We start from the raw sequence: 21,081 nt of genomic DNA on the forward strand, positions 1-21,081 counted from the left end.
AAACTTTCAAAATATGCTGCTTGGAGTCATTGTGGACGTGATCGACAATGATAATGCCTGTTTGTGATTTGAAGAGAATTAATAAAAGCTACTAATATATATATATATATATATATATATATATATATATATATATATATATATATATATATATATATATTAGTATGATTTATATTTATAATTTATATTTTGAATTAGATTTTATTTCTATTTCACTTTCATTGTAGTTAAAGCTTTAGTGTTTTTGTTATGTTTTAGACATTTTTATTAAATGTTCGACATTATATGTCTATACAGTTTTTATTCATTTTAATATATATTTGTTTGTTTTTTAGATCTAGTTATTTTATTACCTAAAATTAAACTAAATGAAAATGAGAAATTATGCCCTGAAAACTGCAGCTGAAATAAAATAAGTTTAAGGGGTTTTAATTATTATTATGTAATTAAATTTTACTTAAAGTAACTAAAACGTAAGCTTTGCTGCGCTGAAGCCTGCAACAGACCACAAGAGGGCAGACTCAGAAAGTATAAGTAAAAACACAACACAAATGGTTGCTCTCTTGAAGGAAAACACACATAGTAGTTTGCATTTAAGGATCCTTAGATCCTTCATATGTTGCCCACACTGACATTGGCAGCAAACCGCTTTTGTAGGTCACACAGTGGTTGTATTTTCCACCATTGCACTTCTGTAAAGTATGACCTACAACTGTGAGAAATGTACATTTCATCCTCTATTGCATCCCAACCATTTCCCTCCTTTTCCTGTTTGTTTGGGCACTTCAGTGTTGTGCTTGTGAACATAAGTGCCATTTACTTTAGCCAGTGGTACAGAGGTTCTTTTGCTGGACTTGCTGTACTCTAAACACAGCCTTAAAGAGGAGTTCAGATGTGCATGAGTCATGTTTCCAAATTAGCTGGAATACTAAAATGGAATCTGTCTAGGACTGCAGCTCTCTCTGTTTCACTATTTCCCTCCATAGATGATGGCTTCATTTATCCCTAAGGAATTTATTTCCCTTCCACATTGCAGTAGTTACAACAACCCATTAGTGAACTTCAAATGCACCATCAGTGCATTTCCGTCTTTCTCTTTTGGAGGCACTTCCCCTGATAGAGGTCAAGGGTTTCCTGTGGTTTTTGCTCAACAATGTCTTGCTGTAACCAGAAGAAGTGAGCATAAGTCACTGTGTGTTAAGTAGTTCTGCAGATAATATACCTTAAACATTTATATTAATGGGTAGCATGATTTTTGCTCAATTAAAGCCAATCTGACTAAACCGTAATAGGATAATACACAAACACTTGTCGAGGTCATATTTCATCCCAGAACCAAAATAAACAATGATATAAAGGACATGAAGTCTGTTACGACCATTAAGGGTTGCATTGCATTACAATATCATTTTAATACCACATTGCCCCTATAATTCTCATTACTGTAATGCATCATCTCTTTTTTGTTATGCATTTGTTTTTAAATAAGCATAAAGAAAATATAACAAACATTATAATGTATTATCAAGTATAAATACAAATGTATGTTCATGTTTGCCATAAAAATGTCACAATGCCAAAAAAACAAAAAAAATATTAAAGGGATAGTCCACCCAAAAATTCAGATTCTGTTGTAATTTCCTGAATTTTTCTGTGCAACACAGAAGAAGATATTTTGCAGAATGTTGGTAACATTTTCGTTTCCCTTTGACTTCCAAAAAATATAATGGAAGTCAATGGAACCCAAGCTGTTTGGTTACTAAAATTTTTCAAAGTATCCTCTTATGTAATCCACAGAAGAAAGCCAAGTCATGAGGATCAGTAAAAGTCTTGTTCTGATTCCAATTCTGATTTTGAATCAGTGAAGAAGCAACAAATCATATACAACATCAGGAGACTTTTTCTTTTTATCACAGTGTATAAAACAAAGTGACTTACATTTAGGAAGCCAAAAATACATTCTTCAAACTTTACAGTTGCAAATCATAATATAATTTATAGAGATACTGTGAAAAGCAAAATACACTTCAACTTTTGTAATAATACTGTGGGTCAGCATCTCAGTCATTCATGAACACCTAATTTCAGCCAAAATATTCTTTGATCACAGGCACTGAATCAAATCTGCATCACACGATATATACTGTCAAATAATGTAAACATTCTCGTGAATAAATGGCCCCTTTTGGTTTCAGACATTGTTGATTAAATATATCAAAACTCCACTCTTAAAATAAACCAGTCCTAATGCTGAAAAATTCTGAGTTTGATCCCAGCCGATTAAGTTTACTGAGGCACTAAAAGTTTGATGAAGAAATCCACTCTTGAAGCATGTAGCATCTTCAAAAACAACCCAAAATGTCCCTTTAATGTGCTTCAGGAACTCATCATCTCTCCAGAACAAATTGAGAATTTTTCTTGCTACTCTCATCTGATAAGACAGTGACTTCCATCCAGTCACACTGCAGCACCTTCAAGAGAGAATTAGCAGGAAATTATGCAATGAATTTCAACATGTCAATTCTGTTAAAGGAACAGTTCACGCTAATTCACATTTGCTGAAAATGTAATCGCCCTCAAGCTATCCAAGATGTAGATGTTGTGTTTCTTTATCAGAACAAATTTGGAGAATTAGCACTACATGACCCGCTCACCAAAGGATCCTCTACAGTGAATGGGTGCCGTCAGAATGAGAGTTCAAATGACTCCAGTCCAGACTCCAATTGCTTCCAGCTAAAAACATTCATAATCCTAAATACTGATTTCTCCAGTGAAAAGGTCAATCAGGAAAGAAATATGTACAGATCAAGCGCTGTTTAGAACAAAAGCAGTCCAAACAGTTCTGAACAATTATGCCGGTGGGTTTTGATGTGAGATGATAACAAGAGATGGACTTTTTCACTAGACGTTACATGTCACAAAACGTTAATTGATGGAGTCATATGAATTACTTGTGGATTACTCTGATTTTTTTTTTTTTTTTTTTTATCAGCTGTTTGAACTCTCATTCTGACGGCACCCATTCACTGCAGAGGATCCATTGGTGAGCAAGTGTTGCAATACATTTCTCCAAATCTGTTGCAATGAACCAATACATTCAACTACATCTTGGATGGCCTGAAGGTGGATATTAATTTTTATTTTTATTCCTTTAAACTGTTCACGGCTTTCATATTATATAAATTAAATGATTAAAACAGGGTCAGACTCACCAGTTGGTTGAGAGCCACATGTGACCTTATAAGAAGTCCATATGCTGATTGCAATAAGAAAAGTAGCTATAAAGCCAAACACCTGTGTTTATGTAAAAACAAACATTAGTGACATATTAATAATATTCTATAATCACAAATATTATTACTAAACATGAAAAGTCATTTTCTTTTGATGCCTGATAGGCCTTTCTAAGAATCGCACATTCACTGCCCAATAAATAGTGTGTAATGCAACAGTAACGATTAGCATTTCCTGCTTCTTCATCTCTACACAAGAAGGCTTTGTGCATTTCCCCGGCCAATTAGCAGCATGCATTGCACATATTGCGAGCATAAAAAGGCACTCACAGATCCAGCGATCAAAGCTGAGATCCCATAACTCTTCACAGCAACAACTATAGAGGCGATAAAGACCAGGATTCCTCCCACAGCATAATGTAAAAACTCCTGTGAAAGCAATAAAGAGCCAATTTGAGATGAAAAAGCAGCATAAAATTTCTTAAAGATTACAAAAGACACCTAATGCCATGATCTTCGGTGAGAAGATGTGTAAGTGAAATGTGAACTCTGCTGACTTACCGTCAATGTCCAGTTGATGCATGTGATTTTGCTTTGAAGTCGGAACAAATACATGAGGAAGAAGATTAAGAAGACAATGAGAAACCATGCAGTGACCACCTCAAAGTAGCGGTGGGCAGAGTAATTGATCCCCTCACAGTGCACGCAAAGGAAAGCAATCAGGAGGACCACCTGCAAAATTAGAGGTAGTACATTTCAATTAAATATCCTTGTGCCCTTCACAGGAAATACTAAAACAAAGAACAAAGTAGCAATGCTTTAGCTCAGTAAACCTTTGGATTTCACCAGCTCAGCAAATGTAAAAAAACAAAAGGACTTGGACAACGTTTCTGTTCATTTCTTTAGTAATATTAAGTTTAAATATTTTTTATGTTTCTGATATTTTGAGTTTAAATGTCTGATTTTAAATCATGACTTTTTAAAATCATGTTTTATTTAAATAAATGACTAAACATTTAATTATTGTCTTATTCCTGCTTTTTAGTGTAATATTATCATTAGAATTCAACACTAAAAATATATGCATGATAAATGTTTTTAAAATCATATCAAAACAATAATATTATTCTAGTATTACTAATTTTGAAATCATATTTGTTTAGTGTTATATTACCATTAAATACTGTTAAAATATTAGCATTTCTCACTTTGTTGCATAGAAGTGTTAAAAAATGTATGCAAAAAAAAAAAAAAACACAGGTTTCTTTTCCTGTGAACACTGGTGTTTCCTGTTGAACCAATCAAGTAGAACTGTGTGAATGGTGGAAAAAAAATATTTTGTCAAACCACTTATCTTCTATCTGAAATGTTTCCGGTGAAAGTATAATCTTTGGTTTTGGTGGGTTTTGAGTTTAGCCCTCTTTGAGCAAAGAGGCCCCACATGTTGCAGTGCAAATCTCTCTAAATCTCTCTCATCACTGCAACCATTTTAGCAGCCGGCTGTTCCTGAGCATCCGGGGTGTGTGAGTCTTATCAAATTATCATTGCCTTCTACACATTCCCTGGCCTAGACCACACTCTAAGCCTCAAAACACTAGTGTTATTTAAGTAGTAATAAAGACTTTATTTTAAGGAAGTCCTCCCTCCTGCGGCACGGTATAGTGATGACCATACCATAGAAAGTAATCCAAAATTCTTTAAATAATTGCATTATTCCAGATTCATATCCTTTACAGAACACCATGCCACTGTCCAAAAAAATATTATAATAGTATGACACATTTTCAAACATGGCAATAACATTGTACAGTACGTTACAATGATTAGCTTTAACTTCCAGGATATTTTTCACCAATTTTCCTTTAACAGAAACATATTAGTATATTGTGTTGTTCAAACATAAACAAATAATATAGTAATTATTCATGAACAGTTCACTAAAAAGTTCTGTTAATCAATGAAGCATTTATGCATACAAATATTTAAATAACATCAAATACAACTATTACTAGTTTTGGCCTTTATTACGGGTTAAGCTTAAAATATGATGCATTTTTCGCTTGAGAATAAACAGCTGTTGCACAGAAGATATTTATGAAAACACACACAAAAGTGCCTTTTCCTGTGAACTCTGTTGTTTCCTGTTGAATTGATTAAGGAGATAAATCTAAATGTAGATTAATTTACCATGGTATTTAATCCAGCATTCTTTAAAGAATATCATGCTACGTTTGGGGATTGTTTTTTAAATGTAAAGATTAAAACTTTTAGTTAGCACAAGTTTTCAGATTTATCTCTTAAAGAATAACATGGTAGACTACTGCCCAGAAACATAACATAATGCATGATATAAAGCATGGAAATATCAGGTTACAGTACGTTTTAGCATTTTTGTAAGTGAAAAGAATGTTTAACTTCTTGGAAACTTTTCTCCAACGTTTCTCCAAAAGGAGTGCTGCTGTAAATAAATGCACTGACCCTGCATTGTTAGTGCACAGGCAATGCATTCATGGAAAGTTTAGTGAAGAGTTCCGTTTAGTGAAGCATCGTGGTGTAAAACAGTCAAACGTTACCATCCTTAAATGAAGGATTTTATGCATTCGTCTACCTTTACAAGTATAACTTTCTCTTACCACTTGGCCGATTTTCAGTAATCCTTGAAATGAACGCGCATAACCGATGTTGCAAAATCCTCCATCCGAGGATGTTGTTGTGGTTGTAGTAGTAACGATAGTGTGAGACATTCTGGTATACTATATGAGGGACTTTACAAATAAAATAAGATAATATAAATTTAAAGCTGCTTACATTGAACGATACTAGTTGAGTCAAGAAAAGCGTCAAATACAACAGGGTGTGACCAAAGACATGCACGTTTCCACGGGATATAAAATAGACTCGACCGCTCGGGGGCGCGCGGAGGCTCAAAGTCATCCTGAATAGGTTGCATTCAAAGCTTTTTAAAAACATTTATACACCAAAATATAATATTATTTATAAACATATGAACTATATTGACATATATCTGAATATATACGAAACAAAATACACCATACAAATCTCAAATATAATGTTTTTTTGTTTTAATGAACATGCAGTAATCAAAAACGAATGTGATTGGTCCATCCGGATCAGCGCCTAGAAAAGAAACAGATACCATGTGTTATCCAGCAGCTTCAATAATAACCCACACGTTTAAGTGCATAACCCTGTCCCTATTCAAATAATAGAATTATTACTCAGACCCTTCATACATGATCAATAAGACACGACTTCAGGACTTCAACTTTCTGCTTTATGAGATTTGCTTTTCTACCCACCTATTCTGTTGCTATGTGTGTGCCACTAGAGGAGGGACCTAAAATAGCAGCAGTATTCTTACTTTTTTACTTACTTTACTTTTGTCATTTAGCAGACGCTTTTGTCCAAAGCGACTTACAAATAAGAAAAAGTAACTAAAACTAAAAAGTTACAACTCTATAAATACTATCTACCCACATATTTAAGAAAATAAAGAAATTAAATAAAATTAACACATGCATATAACAACAACATTTCAATAATAAACATATCAATGAAAAAATTAAATAAAAAGCTACTACTATCCCTTGCCGGTGTCCCTGCCCGGTGGAGTCGCACGGTAGAGTCGATGGTCTTTACACTCTTTACTTTTTTACTTTCTGTATTCTACAGTGTTTATTTATTTAAATTGTGTGGCTGTTTTTATATTTGTGGTTTAGATTATTTTAAAGCCCTACTGAAGTGAAAAAATAAAGAATATTACATGAAATGACTAACACTCTTTTCTTTCCAACACAACCATAAGACTGTAAGGGTACTAGTTTTGTTACCCACCCTTTGCACAAATCACTGAACACACACACATATAGACTACATATCCTTGTGGGGGTTTGCTCTTGAAGACTGACTGTAGTTATTCAAAGGTTTAAAGGAAGAAAAATAGTTTCTGGATCAACTGCTTCATCACATACACACACATAAAAAAAATAAATTAATAAATTAAAAAAAGACATTTAAACTGCACTTTTTATGCACATATACTAGTTAAGTTGTTTGTTGATATCTTCTTTCAGCATTTTTATTTCCCTTTTAAGGTCTACTGATATTATAACTTGGTTCATCAAACGCTATAAAAAATATGTGAACCTGGACCACAAAACCCTCCATCCAAGGATGTTGATGTTGTCATAAGTGTCAATTGTATATATATGATATGAGAGCTGATGTATGGTTTGTTATGATCGGACAATATTTGGCCGAGATACAACTATTTGAAAATCTGGAATCTGCGGGTGCAAAAAACTCAAAATATAGAGAAAATCGCCTTTAAAGTTGTCCAAATGAAGTTCTTAGCAATGCATATTACAAATAAAAAAAATAAAATAAGTTTTGATATATTTACGGTATAAATTTACAAAATATCTTCATGGAACATGATCTTTACTTAACGTCCTAATGATTTTTGCCATAAAAGAAAAATCAATCATTTTGACCCATTCAATGTATTTTTGGCTATTGCTACAAATATACCCCAGCGACTTAAGACTGGTTTTGTGGTTCAGGGTCACATATATACATACTGTACATATAAAGGTCAACTTCACTGACTCTTGATTAAGACAATGCTATTATGAAATTAAGCACAATAGTAAAATAGTCCCCACCTTTCACTTTTGGTCAATGGCTGGTGGGGGTCCTGGAGGTCTCGGGGGCCGAATTTTTGGGGCCCTGGGAATCATTTCTTCCTTTCCCCCCTCTCTCAGTGCCCCTGTTGAGTACACACCAACTTGTCTAGTTTTACGACCTAGAAAGAATAATAATGTGTATTACAGTATTAGTACTGTGACACATCACTATAATGGACAATTATATAGGTTTTATTAATCATAATCATACTCACCAACTGGACAAGTGCTGATATTGGCACAAACTGTCTCATTATCTTGATATACAGAGGTTTGAACCCTCTGTACACCCATAGCCCTAAAAAATGAAAACAGTTTTTGAGTTGCATTCAAATACTTTTTCAGTAAAGACGCACTATTTCACTATTATGGCCAGTTTAAATGAATAACGTGATCTTACTGTAGCATGACTCTCTGTGCATTTTTTCCTTTTTGGGAAAAGTAACAAATACTGACCATGAGCATTTTGCACACACCAATTTTTAATAAAAAATGCGCAAAAAATAATCAGGTACTTACTTCTTATCACCACATCGAAAATAACCGCTACAAGCCCAAGCAACAGCAAACACCCAAGAATGCCAGTCATCACCGAGAGACTTAAACAATTTGGAGGGTTTGGTGAAAATGCTTTCTGATCCTGGCCCAGTGAGTTCACAGCTTGGCAAGTGTACACGTCATGGTCAGAGAATGGAACTGAGCTGATGACTCTGTGGCCAGTTTTGATTGAAATCTGTTTTACCGGTCCAGATGAAGAGGTCCATTTTACTTCTGGAATTGGATTCCCTTGGGCAATGCATTTCACAATCTTAACCACAACATCTAAATCCAGGGATAGGATAAGGATTTGTGCTGGAGCTACAGTTGACAATAACAAATAAAAATATGTAATTTCATGCATACAATGCAGTGGTACCAAAAAGTATTTAGACACTTAAACTGCAATTAAAATGTATAATTAAATGTATAAAATGTATACTTGAGTAAGTGATGACAGAATTTTCATTTTTGGGTGAACTATCCCTTTGAGTGTGACTTAAGTGTCCAAAAGCATTAATATAAGTGTATATTATTATATATTCTGTCATATATATATATATATATGAAAATTCTGTCATATATAATTATTTTTATTTTATTTTTTTGGGTGACTGTTTATTTGTGTGATGATACAAATGCTGTGTAACTCTTACCATTGACATTAAGCGTTGTGTGTTTGTTGAATTTATCATAATCCAGCTCCACCCTACAGGTGTACTGTGAGGCATCAGTAAACTGTAAATTATTGATCCTTAAGGAAATGTCTCCTTTTCTGTGGTTACCTTGAAGGAAGAATCGCTCTGAAGATGTTGGATAAATACAGTTACTGTCTTGTCCTTTTGTCTTGTTATGAAATATGCACTGAAAAATGGGTTCATGTATGTTGCCCTGCATCCATTTAATAGTGATGTCACCAGTGTAACTATTTTGTTTTGGGTGTGTGAAGATGCAGGGGAGAATCACATTTTGTCCCAAAGTGCCATTGACCTGATCCTGTACTTTCATTGTCCATGGTGTACAAGATATGCCTGCAGATGATAACAGAACAACATATAATATGATAACATAAGTTATAACAAGATAGCCTAAAAAACACTAAATCTGGAGTTAATCATAGTTTTTAGTGGATATGTTTCCAGTTTACATTTATTGCTTTCATTTTAATTCTTTCTTACACTATAAAAACATAAAGATGCATGAGGAAATCTTTGCAGTTCCTTAATGATAGACCAGTTCTCCAAGATTCTGCCTGTATGGTATTGGAAGAGCCTTTTGTATTTTTTATTTTTACCGTGTAGAATTAGTTACATTCTTGCTTTTAAAATTTAAAAAACAATGTATTACCTTCGAGACTGCAAATCAAAAAAAGCAAACCAAACTCATAATCCTGCATCTTCGGAGAGAACATTCCGGGATCTCAAAGACAGAAGATTTGAAATTAAGGTACTGTGACTAAACAAGATGGTAAGTAAAGACTAAAATGAGGAACTGTCTACTTACATTACCTTTTTTAGTGAATTGGTCAGTGCAGGTAGTTTCCTCTGAAAGGCCCTGCTCCAAAAATAAAAATCTAATTTCTCACAATGAATTGCTTACAGCACCACCACATGGTGAAACTTAATCAGGTTTCTTGTCACTTTTAAATTAAAGAGTATACTTCTTAAATTATTTCACTAAAATCTAATTACTAAAGCTATATTTATAAAGTAAACCTCCAATTTGTGTCTAGATGGATGGATGGATGGATGGATGTATACATAAACCTCCAATTTGTGTCACAGACAGACAGACAGACAGATAGACAGATAGACAGATAGATAGATAGATAGATAGATAGATAGATAGATAGATAGATAGATAGATAGATAGATAGATAGATAGATAAACCTCCAATTTGTGTCACAGACAGACAGACAGACAGACAGACAGACAGACAGACAGACAGACAGACAGACAGACAGACAGACAGACAGATAGATAGATAGATAGATAGATAGATAGATAGATAGATAGATAGATAGATAGATAGATAGATAGATAGATAGATAGATAGATAGATAGATAGATAAACCTCCAATTTGTGTCACAGACAGACAGACGGACGGACGGACGGACGGACGGACGGACGGACGGACAGACAGACAGACAGACAGACAGACAGACAGACAGACAGATAGATAGATAGATAGATAGATAAACCTCCAATTTGTGTCACAGACAGACAGACAGACAGACAGACAGACAGACAGACAGATCTCCAATTTGTGCCACAGACAGACAGACAGACAGACAGACAGACAGACAGACAGACAGACAGACAGACAGACAGACAGACAGACAGACAGACAGACAGACAGACAGATAGATAGATAGATAGATAGATAGATAGATAGATAGATAGATAGATAGATAGATAAACCTCCAATTTGTGTCACAGACAGACAGACAGACAGACAGACAGACAGACAGACAGACAGACAGACAGACAGACAGACAGATAGATAGATAGATAGATAGATAGATAGATAGATAGATAGATAGATAGATAGATAGATAGATAGACAGATAGATAGATAGACCTCCAATTTGTGTCACAGACAGACAGACAGACAGACAGACAGACAGACAGACAGACAGACAGACAGACAGACAGACAGACAGACAGATAGATAGATAGATAGATAGATAGATAGATAGATAGATAGATAGATAGATAGATAGATAGCAATATTAGTAGATGTATGAAGTCAGTCATGTGTGATGGTGAGTCAGAAACAGGAACATGTTGCTAGGAATTTTTTTCTTATACTGAATCGTAAATCCAGATCGTCTGCAATGGATGCACACCAGTTTACAAAAACTCTCGGCCTGTTGGTGATCCTTTATTCTGCAGGTGAGAAAATTCAAAACAGAGTTTGAATAGAATAACTCAATAGACCTGATCATTTTGATTTTGTAAGCTTTGTCAACTTTGTTCCCTAGCTATAGCCAAAGACGATGATGGCTGGTTGATGAAAGCACCCACTGAGGTCCGGGCGATGGAGGGGTACCCAGTAGTGCTTCCCTGCTCTTTTAGCCACCCACATCACACCCATCCCTCCTCCATGCATGTGGTGTGGACCCTGGGCCACGGACGGGCTGCCACAGTGCTGTTCCGCTGCACGAGTCTGAACAACAGCCAGCTCTGCCAATCAAAGCCCAACCAGGACCAGCGCTACCGCCTGGAAGGCAACCACCGAAACCATGACGTCTCACTCAGGATTAACAGCGTGACCTTGAAGGATAGCGGCCGCTACTACTGCCGCATTGAGATACTGGGACATCCCCATACAAGCTTTGAGAACACACTGGGTACTCGTCTACGAGTGGAGGGTAAGAAAAGCATCAGTTGATTCCTTATGTTCCCATCTGATGTCTTAACTTGTGTTTAAGAGGGAAAGGAAACATTGTATCTTTATGATGACTGTAAATTTGCTTTCTAAATCAACATCTTTTGTTGGTCCTGGAACAATATTAATGTCCAACAAGCATAGCCCTAACCCTAACCAATTAATCAATTAATATCTCTAAAAAATAGAAAGGATAAAAATAAGTTGATATGAACTCTGATTGGTTGTTCCAAGACTGTTCTAATTGGCAGTAAGCATATGGACGATGTGTAGTGTTCCATTAAGAATGCTTTTAAATTTTAATGAATTTCCTGAATTTGAATTAAGTTTGCAAACAGGAAGCAGAATTGCAATTTGGCTTAAAATGTTAAAATATGAAAAGTCAATTTAAAAATGAACTAAAATCCTTGTAATGGCAATAAGCTCAATTGTTAACAGAAAAATTAAAGTTTGTCAAGACAAATTTAATGAAGGCTTGATAAAGTTTTGTGTGAAAGACATTTAAAAAGCCCTGAACATTTTATAGTCTTATAGACAAATCTGTTTGAAAGGCCACCTATGAACTCGTAGTTAATTTATATATTCATCTTTATATTTACCAAAATTTATGAAACTGGGGGAAGAACATTTAATTTCCCTGAATTCCTGTTGAATTTCTCTGAGTAGAGCACTGAACGATATATTTGTTTAGGGCAACCTACAAAGTTCCTCTGACAAAAACCCAACAAGATTTTTCCATTGGCTTTTGATTAATGCAGAAAATAAATTCTGTGACCAACAAAAGTTATGATTCTTACAGGTTTTGTTTCACAAATAAGCACAACTTTCATTAATTCTACTACAATCAGTAAAACTAAAAAACTTAAAGTAGGCTACAGTATAAACAAATACTCCATCACATGACTTCAATGTCACCACCAAGCTTTCAAAAACTCTGTTGTAATTCAATAAATTCCACTTCCTGTCATTCAAATTGAATGGCCTATACAATTCAAATTCCAACTTATGAACTGAATGGAAGTCAGCTCTTATATTCTGACAGGCTATTTTTATGTTGCTCATTACTAGCTGCACCACGAATCCTGAGTTTGTCAGCCGAGGGGATTGAAGCATCTGGCTTCAAAGCCGTGTGTCGTGTTCAGGGTTCCCCTCTTCCTGACGTTCAATGGATAGAACCAGATGGTGTTCAGGAGGGAGATACTTCATTCCCTCGTTCTCAGGACGCTACCGGGCAATACCGCACTTCAAGCCAACTGCTGGACATCAAACCTGGACGACAGTACATCTGTGCGGCTTCAAACTCTTTGGGGAAGGATCAAGCCACGCTCTACCTTTTGCCCCCCAGTCCAGAGAGGTTAACCGCAAAGAGCTCTTTCTCGCTCCTTGTGCTGCTTCTTGCTCTGGCATTGGCTACCAAGCTGCTTTTGGCTCTCGGTGTGGGAGCTTGGGTGATCAAGAGGAGGTTTAGCATCAGAGCTAGCAGGGTGGAGCACTGAAAAGACGCAAATGTCATGCTCACATAATCAGAACACTGGTTTCAAAGCCGTTTCTTGTCCCATGTATGTTGTTAAAAATAGAAAGGCTTAAAATAAACTTCCTCTTCTAAGGAGAGCCATATGACTCTGACTTCCATCTTTGTCTGACCTGAGTGGATAATTTAAGCCTGAGTGACTTAAATAATAATATAATATCTGATAAAATATAAATTTTTATCTTCATGTATTTGTCTGTCAAAGTTTTGCAAAAAAAAAAAAGCAGTGGGTTGGAAAATATAAAGAATTTTAGATAATTTTTTATCTTAAACTGGGGATCTACTGTACCTGTAGATAAGGACTGATTACTTATATTCACTTCCACCACACAGGCACACACACACACACACACAATCTCGTAAACCTTCCTGTCTTCTTGATTGACAGTTTCAAGTCAACATGGATTGCCACAGTTTTTTTTTTCTTACCACCCAAAGGAAAAACAATAAATTGGGACTTTTATCCATTAAGAATAACTGAATACTATAAAAATGGTCTATATGACAGGCGCATAGAGGGGTAGGAAATTAAGATAATGGCTTGGTAATGGCAGACAAAAAACAATTACAAAGACAAACATTGCTTTTTCTTATTTTTAAAAAGAACATTTACTACTGAATCAAAGAAAGACCATTTGTGAGAAATTAAAAAGATCTTAAAATTAAAAAAATTTAGATTTTTGGATGATTTTCAAGTCAGTTTAAACTTGTCTGACTGTGACTTGACTGTTAAATTAAAGATTTTTTAAATAAAGGGCTAAAAACTTAATATCAAATAAAGCCTATGGCATTATTTTGTATAAAAAAGTCCACAGGACTCATTGTTGTTCAATTAACATTCTTTAATAATAATCACAGTTTAAATCTTAGTCTGGATACAGATCAAAATGCATCTCAAATTACAGGCTTATATTTAATAGTTATATTTAACCTAAAAAGTTTGCAATACAAGTTTTGTTTTCACTATTAATATTAATGCTAGATCAATGTCATTGCCCACCAGATAACATTTTCTAAATCTATCCTACTATAGGGGCCTCGTTATTTATAGACAGATAAATGTTGAGCATGAAAATCAAACAAATCTATACTGATCCCTAAAGGTAGTTCTAAAAGCAAAAAAATTAAACATTGAACATTTTTGGAGGTCAGAAGTCTTGTAATTATGACATCTGTTGTTTACAAAGGATCTCATAAAGTGGAGTATTTTGGTCTTTTATAGCAAACAGGCTTCTTTTTAGAACAGCAGGGTGCACTCTTCCACCTGAAGTTCTTGTTGGGATCCAGGGAAACCGAGGCACACAAGCCTTTCTCCGGTTTTTCAGGCTGTCCTTTCTCCCAGTAAGTGAAGTCCACGTTGGGTGAGAAAGTGTCCTCGTTTCTCCAGTACCAGTCTGTTGAGTACAAGCTGCGGCGCAGACTGATCCAGCCCTCGCTGGGTTCTTCGAGTGTCATGTTTAAGGCCATCCTAATCTGGCTGCTTTCATTGTTGAGCCTGGCAAACAGATCATTATTTCCTATGCAGTACTCACGGGACTTGAACCAGCTCATTTCATCTTCACCAAGTACAAATATCCCTGGGGTCACCAGACAGCCGCCATCATCTAAACACACACAAATGAATATTCAGTATACAGTTAGTATTAAACATGACTGCTTTAAAAAAACATTATTTAACCAGTTAGTGAAATAGCTTGTCATACTGCTAACCGATTAACCTAAGCGGTCAATTATTAGGTATTCAGTTTCTGTCGGCCACTAGAATGGGGGTTGAATTTGTAAAAAAAAAAAAAAAAAAGCAAGCTCCTAATTTTGTGACTCAAAAACATAAAAAAGCTAGAAGCAAAGCAAGAGCAGAAGACAGATAGAAGGTTTATATATGTATTATATAATAGTACTATTTGTTAACCATTTTAATTGTGTTATATGCTCATTAAAACACTTTTTAAAAAGGTATATATGTGAATGTACCACAAAATCATATCTTACATACAAAGTTATATATACGTTGCTACTTTAATATTTATATACAGTATATGTGTATGAGTACACACTCAAAGAAATATGTATTACATATGTATATTATTATTTACTATTACTATTATTTATCTATAATTACTATTATTTATAAGGAGTATATTAGTAAATATTTTTAGAATTTAATCATCATCTACACTGGGAAAAAAATTCAAATTGCTAGTACACTGCACAAATAAGAAGAAATTAAATAGTATTTTATTTATTTTGGTGTATATAAACACACACAGAAATACACACACATATATATACTGTACACATATATATATATATATACTGTACACATATATATATATATATATATATATATATATATACTGTACACACACATATATATATATATATATAATTATGGTTAAACATCACAATTGACTCAAACACTCACCTGGGTCTGTATTTATAATTGTTGCTGCACTCCAATAGGTTTTGTAAGACTCCAAGCGTTCTATCATATATACACCAATCCCTGCAAAAGGATGCCAGATTGTGCTTAGCCATTTTCCCTCCACTAGAGCCCAAGAGTACTCTGTGCCATTCATAACGTTCCATTTGATTGCAGACAAAGGCTGATTATTCATTCGCACAGCATCAGCGCTGGATGTATTAGCAATCACCAAGGCACCACTGCTTGAGGAATTAAAATCTACCAGATAGCAGCCAGAGAATTTGCTTATCGGGATGAGGTCTAGAATGAGTCCGGGACTGATTAATCGGAGGGAAACCTGGATGTTGGTAGAAATAAGCGAGAAGTTGTTCTTAAAATTCGGTAATAATGGCAGGATGTCTGAAGAATTTTGCACCCAAACTCTAGTACAATTAATAAAATAACCCTGACAGACTTGGAAGGGTTGATTTGTTGTCACAAGTAGCTGACTGGCGTTGACGATGGGGGGCATGAGGAATCTGTCTTCATTGTTGTTTGACACATAGGGTTGGAGCTGGTTCAGAACCATGTTGCATGAGCAGTTTTTGCTGTCAAAGCACGGATGGGTCAGAATCACAGCCACTTTGTCATTTGCCTTGATTTGTGTCACCGACCCATTAATCGGAATCTGGTAGAGATTGTAAGGATCAAGCATTATTGTATCTTCTTGGCTCTGACCTCTTTCATCTACCTTTTTGATGGTGACACTGTTGTCCATGTCCACTGCATTGATGATCATCAGCCTAAAAGGTGTGAATCTGACAGCTGATGTTATCACGAAGTTAAAGGATATGGCTATCTTGGTGTAATTCAGAGAGGGAATCTGATACACCTTTCCCAGATTTTGTTCAGGCTGGACAACATGAGACTGGAATCTCCCCTCCCATCCACTCACAGAAAGCACTGTGATGTTTTTATCACTGATGATTCGAAACGTCTTATTGGAAGACATAAACTTGGATTCTTCAACCTGCTTTGTCAAATTCAAAGTCCAAACGATTCCTTCGGCGAGGCTTTTGTTGGTGGTGAGGTTGTTGTTGGCCATATAGGTGACATCGATCGTAGTGTCTGGGTGAAGGGTAGTGATTTTGAATAGATTATAGGTCTTTCGATAATAAACAGCAATATTCTCAGGGAATGCAGTGATGAAACTCGTCCCCTTATTGTCCAATGAAAGCCCTGTGAATGTCCAATAGTCTAATAATTATGTTCGTTTAGCTGTTTAAACATTTCAAACGTATTTTTAACCTGTGATAATCACTACAGATGCACCAATACTACTCCGTTGCACTCATATCAAGTTGATACTGGAGGGTAAACACTTGTATCTGGTATCAATATCATCATCAATGTTCTGAATCCATTGGCATAACAGCACTTTGAAAATTTGACCAATTTGAGACCGCAATCGTGATATTTATAACAGCTATTTCAAGGACAGGACTTGAGCACAATCGATTTCATTATAAAAACATCATATTGAGTACAAAATGTTTGGCGTAATGAATTGGTATTGGTGCATCAGTAGTAATTGTATTAAATAATGCAGAACATAAGAGATTTGTCTGAATGCATTAATTACCTTGACTAAACATCAAAATGGTCAATAGAAGAGCCAACATGACTGCGTGTTTTGCATATGCAGCTCCCGCTTGTGTGAAGTTGGTTTCAGCTGCTGTGCACTAAGTTAGCAAAAAAAAACACAATTAAAAAAAAAACGCTCAGTTGATCCAGTGTTCATTGTACAAAATTCACATGCAGACAACAGTAAACCATATTTTCCACAGAGGAGGCTCTTCTTACAGTTAGTCAAACTAGAAATATGTAAAATGTAGAATAGCCTACCTGCTTTCAATATGTTTTGTCTCTCATTTGCAGTTGCTCTTTTGGGGGGTAAAAAGTGTTTGGTAAAAAGTAATACTGTGAAATAGTATTACAATTTAAAATGAATTGTTTTCTGTTTTAATATATATTTCTTTAAAAAAGTAATGCATCCGTGTGAAGCAAAGTTGATTTTTTTAGCAGCCATTACTCTTGATCCTTCAGAAATGTTTTGATTGAACTGCATATATTCAAAACATTTCTGTAATTGTATAATCTGTCACTTTTGATCAGTTTAATGCATCTTTGCTGAACAAAAGTATATTTCTTTTAAATATATGATGGACTTTACATAGATACTGAGACTAATCATTAGATGTGTTCAAATACAGAAGGCAGTGAAATGATTCATTTAGCATTTCACAAGCAAGAAAAGATATTTTACTTTTAAAATTAAATGCATTAAATACTAGGAACAAAATGATCTCATATTAGTTCATATCTAGGAGGCTATGTTAAATATTTTTTATTCACTGAGATAAATGCATCAATTTAAATTAATCAACAGCAACCACAAAAGAGTGATTTGTTACTTGATTTGAATTATTTGCTAATTCTTGATATCTCTACAGACTCTACAACAGTCTATAATGACAAGCAATTGTTCTGCTTAGACTTGCATTAAAAAAATTCCATTCTAAAAAAGCAATACTCTAAATAGTGCTATTCCTGCATTCTAACAACCACTTCTAAGGTGAACATTCATAAATATTTACGCAGTTTACCTAATTTAAACAAATGAATAAATGAGGTTGTTTGCTTCATAGACTCAAGTGATAAAACATCTTACCTTATCGTGGGCAGCACTCTATATGAACAGAAAAAGCTGCGAGTTTCTGTTTATTCGGTATAAGAACATTTGACATTCAAAATCACTTCTCTCCTCTCCCCATACGGTTTTGCATAAGATTCCAGAAAGATTTGGGTTAATATTAACAAGTGTCTTATTACAGATGTGGAAAAACACTTTCAATTTTATTCACTCAAAATAATACAATTCCAAAACAGTTTTACAATTTCAACAGCCACCGAACTAATTATTATTTGTGCATATAATGTCTCTTAAACATTCACTGTCTTTGTACTTTACTCCAACAGTCTATGCTGGGAAAACATCAAATTAATTTCAAGTATTGACTTAAATTTCTCCACTGCCGCTGATATGCCTAAAATCTGATCAAATAACATATGTTTTTCACCTGAACTATACATCAAAAAAACATCTGCATGCTTTCAGACTTTCTGAGCTGTGTCATCTAAAAACACTGGCATTTGGTCACACCCCTTCAAGACCAAATTTGTGTATTTTCTGCAGAGACATATTTGGTATTCAAAATACACAATTTCCTTTCCTTTGCATGAAACAATAGAGGGTTCACAGTAGCAAACTATGACATAGGCCTATTTCCATTCTTTGATATGAAAAATTTCACCTGGGACTTAGTCTGTTAATCAAATCTGCAAGAATATAAAATAAAGATCAAGTGAAATGTGTTTATTTCATCACGATTTGAATTGCTTCCTGAAGCAGCAACAACTCATCCAAATGGAAAAAATCCAATGTTTTACCTTAAAATATGTCAACAGTGATTATATATGATTATGAATCTGGACAAATCTATATTTTTCTATTTAAGATATCTTAACGAAAAAAAAATGTAACAAGGTTTTTCTGAAATCAGTGTAATTTATTTAAAGAAACAGATTAGGATGGATTAATAATGACAGAATTTTATTTTTAGATTAACTATAAAGGTACTGACCTATTAAACTAATTTTTATGACAGACATTCTCAAGATATGGCACTTCAAAGGTGAAAATACTCAATATGAACCAAGCTACGGCAGGAAGACGCAACACCGATTCAATCCTGCCCACCGCTAGCATGACCTAGAGGTTTACGTGGTCCTCCAGGTCGACCCTTTCCTCTCCCAGCCCCTTCTGTCCTTCCAGACCCTGTCCCTCCCCTCTTCCTTCTCTGTCCATGTTTCAGAGTTGCCGCTTCCTCTTTGAGAGCCTGAGCCCACAAGGCATCAAAAGAACCTGGCGCTTGGTAACCCGGCTGGTTCTTATCAAGCGAGTTTCTGGAGAGCAGAACCCATATACTGGGCACATTTCTGCTGACTGTGAGACTGTCCAAGCCGGCTTCAGGCTCCAGGGCCTCCCAGACCTCCTGAACCGTGCGATAGACCAGTTTGGTGTGCTGGTGCAGGCCGTGTACACGCCGCTTCATGATCTCCACACACGTGATGGCTTTAGCCACACTCTGACCCACACCCGTGAACATGATTTGGCGGCACAGATTCTCTCCCGACCCGACGCTCACCTCTGAGCCTTCTTGAGGGCCTGGATGATCTGCGGAGGCGGTTTTCTCCTCCATACGGTTTAAAGCAAACCTCATCAGGTTGCGGATTTTGCTGCCATCCTTCACTCGAACTTCTGGAGTGTCGCTGGGGAGGTCAGGGAACGGACATGGGCAGGGCTGCTCGACAGTGCGTGCTTTTTTGTAGTTCTCCATGTCATGCAGCCTGTACCTGTGGAAATTAAAACAAGGACATAAGGCAAAATTAATGAATGTGTATAAGTAGTTTGTTATGCCAAAACATCACCCAAAAATATCTAAAACTGTACCAGTAGAAGCCCACTTAGTAAAGTATCTTTTCCATTACCAACTACTTTGTATATTGGTTTCAAAGACCCCAAGTTCATTTAAAATAGTAATAGTAATAATAATTTCTAATTCATAAATTTTTAATAAAGTTCTTTGGCAGTGTACTCTGGACAAGAGTGTTTTTCATAAATGACAACTCGGGGTAAATGTTTTAAATGAACACAATGCATGACAAAATGTGTACGCTATTTAAAATATACATTTAATAACAGCATTATTATTGGCACATTAAATGTATCGCAAACTTACTTTCCCTTCCGTTGCTGAAGTAAGTTAGCGATCTGGCTAACAAGTTCAGATGTCTGCAGCTGTTTTTCTAATAACTGCGGGCTTTTGTCGGTCCATATGAATGAACCAATGAGCTGCGACCGCTGAGATTCGACAGTCTTTTAAAAATACTAAGTTAAATACAACCCAAACGCATAATTTAAGAAATTTAAATGTTATGCTACAAATCCACATGTAACAGAGTGCGCAGAGTGTGACGTCAGCTGAATGTGACAATCAATGTGCCGCACATGTTCATGGGAAATGTAGTTTTTTTTCTGCATAAAATCTGATTGACCCTATAACAATTTGTTTAAATACCAAAAACATGACCACACTGAAACATAACGAAAGAAAAAGTAATTTACATATAATTAAGTTAATCTTTTTTTACGTCTACT

The 21,081-nt window shown here is 35.3% G+C and overlaps 4 protein-coding genes across 4 annotated transcripts; 1 reads left to right on the forward strand and 3 right to left on the reverse strand.

Moving 5' to 3' along the window:
• Window positions 1-1,889: 1,889 nt before the first annotated feature.
• LOC306887175 (CKLF-like MARVEL transmembrane domain-containing protein 7) lies at window positions 1,890-6,147 on the reverse strand. The gene is made up of 5 exons (XM_079444734.1): window positions 5,867-6,147; window positions 3,795-3,965; window positions 3,564-3,662; window positions 3,213-3,294; window positions 1,890-2,471 (listed from the first exon to the last, which is right to left on the reverse strand). Exons 1-5 carry the CDS (start codon window positions 5,975-5,977, stop codon window positions 2,458-2,460), a joined length of 477 nt encoding a protein of 158 aa, XP_079300860.1. The 5' UTR covers window positions 5,978-6,147; the 3' UTR covers window positions 1,890-2,457.
• Window positions 6,148-11,244: 5,097 nt separating this feature from the next.
• On the forward strand, window positions 11,245-13,478 carry LOC306887562 (sialic acid-binding Ig-like lectin 15). The gene is made up of 3 exons (XM_079445394.1): window positions 11,245-11,372; window positions 11,462-11,851; window positions 12,937-13,478. The coding sequence occupies exons 1-3, from the start codon at window positions 11,315-11,317 to the stop codon at window positions 13,362-13,364; spliced, it is 876 nt and encodes a 291-aa protein (XP_079301520.1). The 5' UTR covers window positions 11,245-11,314; the 3' UTR covers window positions 13,365-13,478.
• Window positions 13,426-18,568, reverse strand: LOC306887561 (uncharacterized protein). The gene is made up of 4 exons (XM_079445393.1): window positions 18,532-18,568; window positions 17,443-17,542; window positions 15,822-17,039; window positions 13,426-15,003 (listed from the first exon to the last, which is right to left on the reverse strand). The coding sequence occupies exons 2-4, from the start codon at window positions 17,480-17,482 to the stop codon at window positions 14,591-14,593; spliced, it is 1,671 nt and encodes a 556-aa protein (XP_079301519.1). The 5' UTR covers window positions 17,483-17,542; window positions 18,532-18,568; the 3' UTR covers window positions 13,426-14,590.
• LOC306887563 (ribonuclease P protein subunit p25-like protein) lies at window positions 18,556-20,927 on the reverse strand. The gene is made up of 2 exons (XM_079445395.1): window positions 20,663-20,927; window positions 18,556-20,276 (listed from the first exon to the last, which is right to left on the reverse strand). Exon 2 carries the CDS (start codon window positions 20,258-20,260, stop codon window positions 19,607-19,609), a length of 654 nt encoding a protein of 217 aa, XP_079301521.1. The 5' UTR covers window positions 20,261-20,276; window positions 20,663-20,927; the 3' UTR covers window positions 18,556-19,606.
• Window positions 20,928-21,081: the final 154 nt, after the last annotated feature.

The sequence above is a fragment of the Barbus barbus genome (genome assembly GCF_936440315.1).
Source record: "Barbus barbus genome assembly, chromosome: 21".
Lineage (NCBI taxonomy): Eukaryota > Metazoa > Chordata > Actinopteri > Cypriniformes > Cyprinidae > Barbus > Barbus barbus.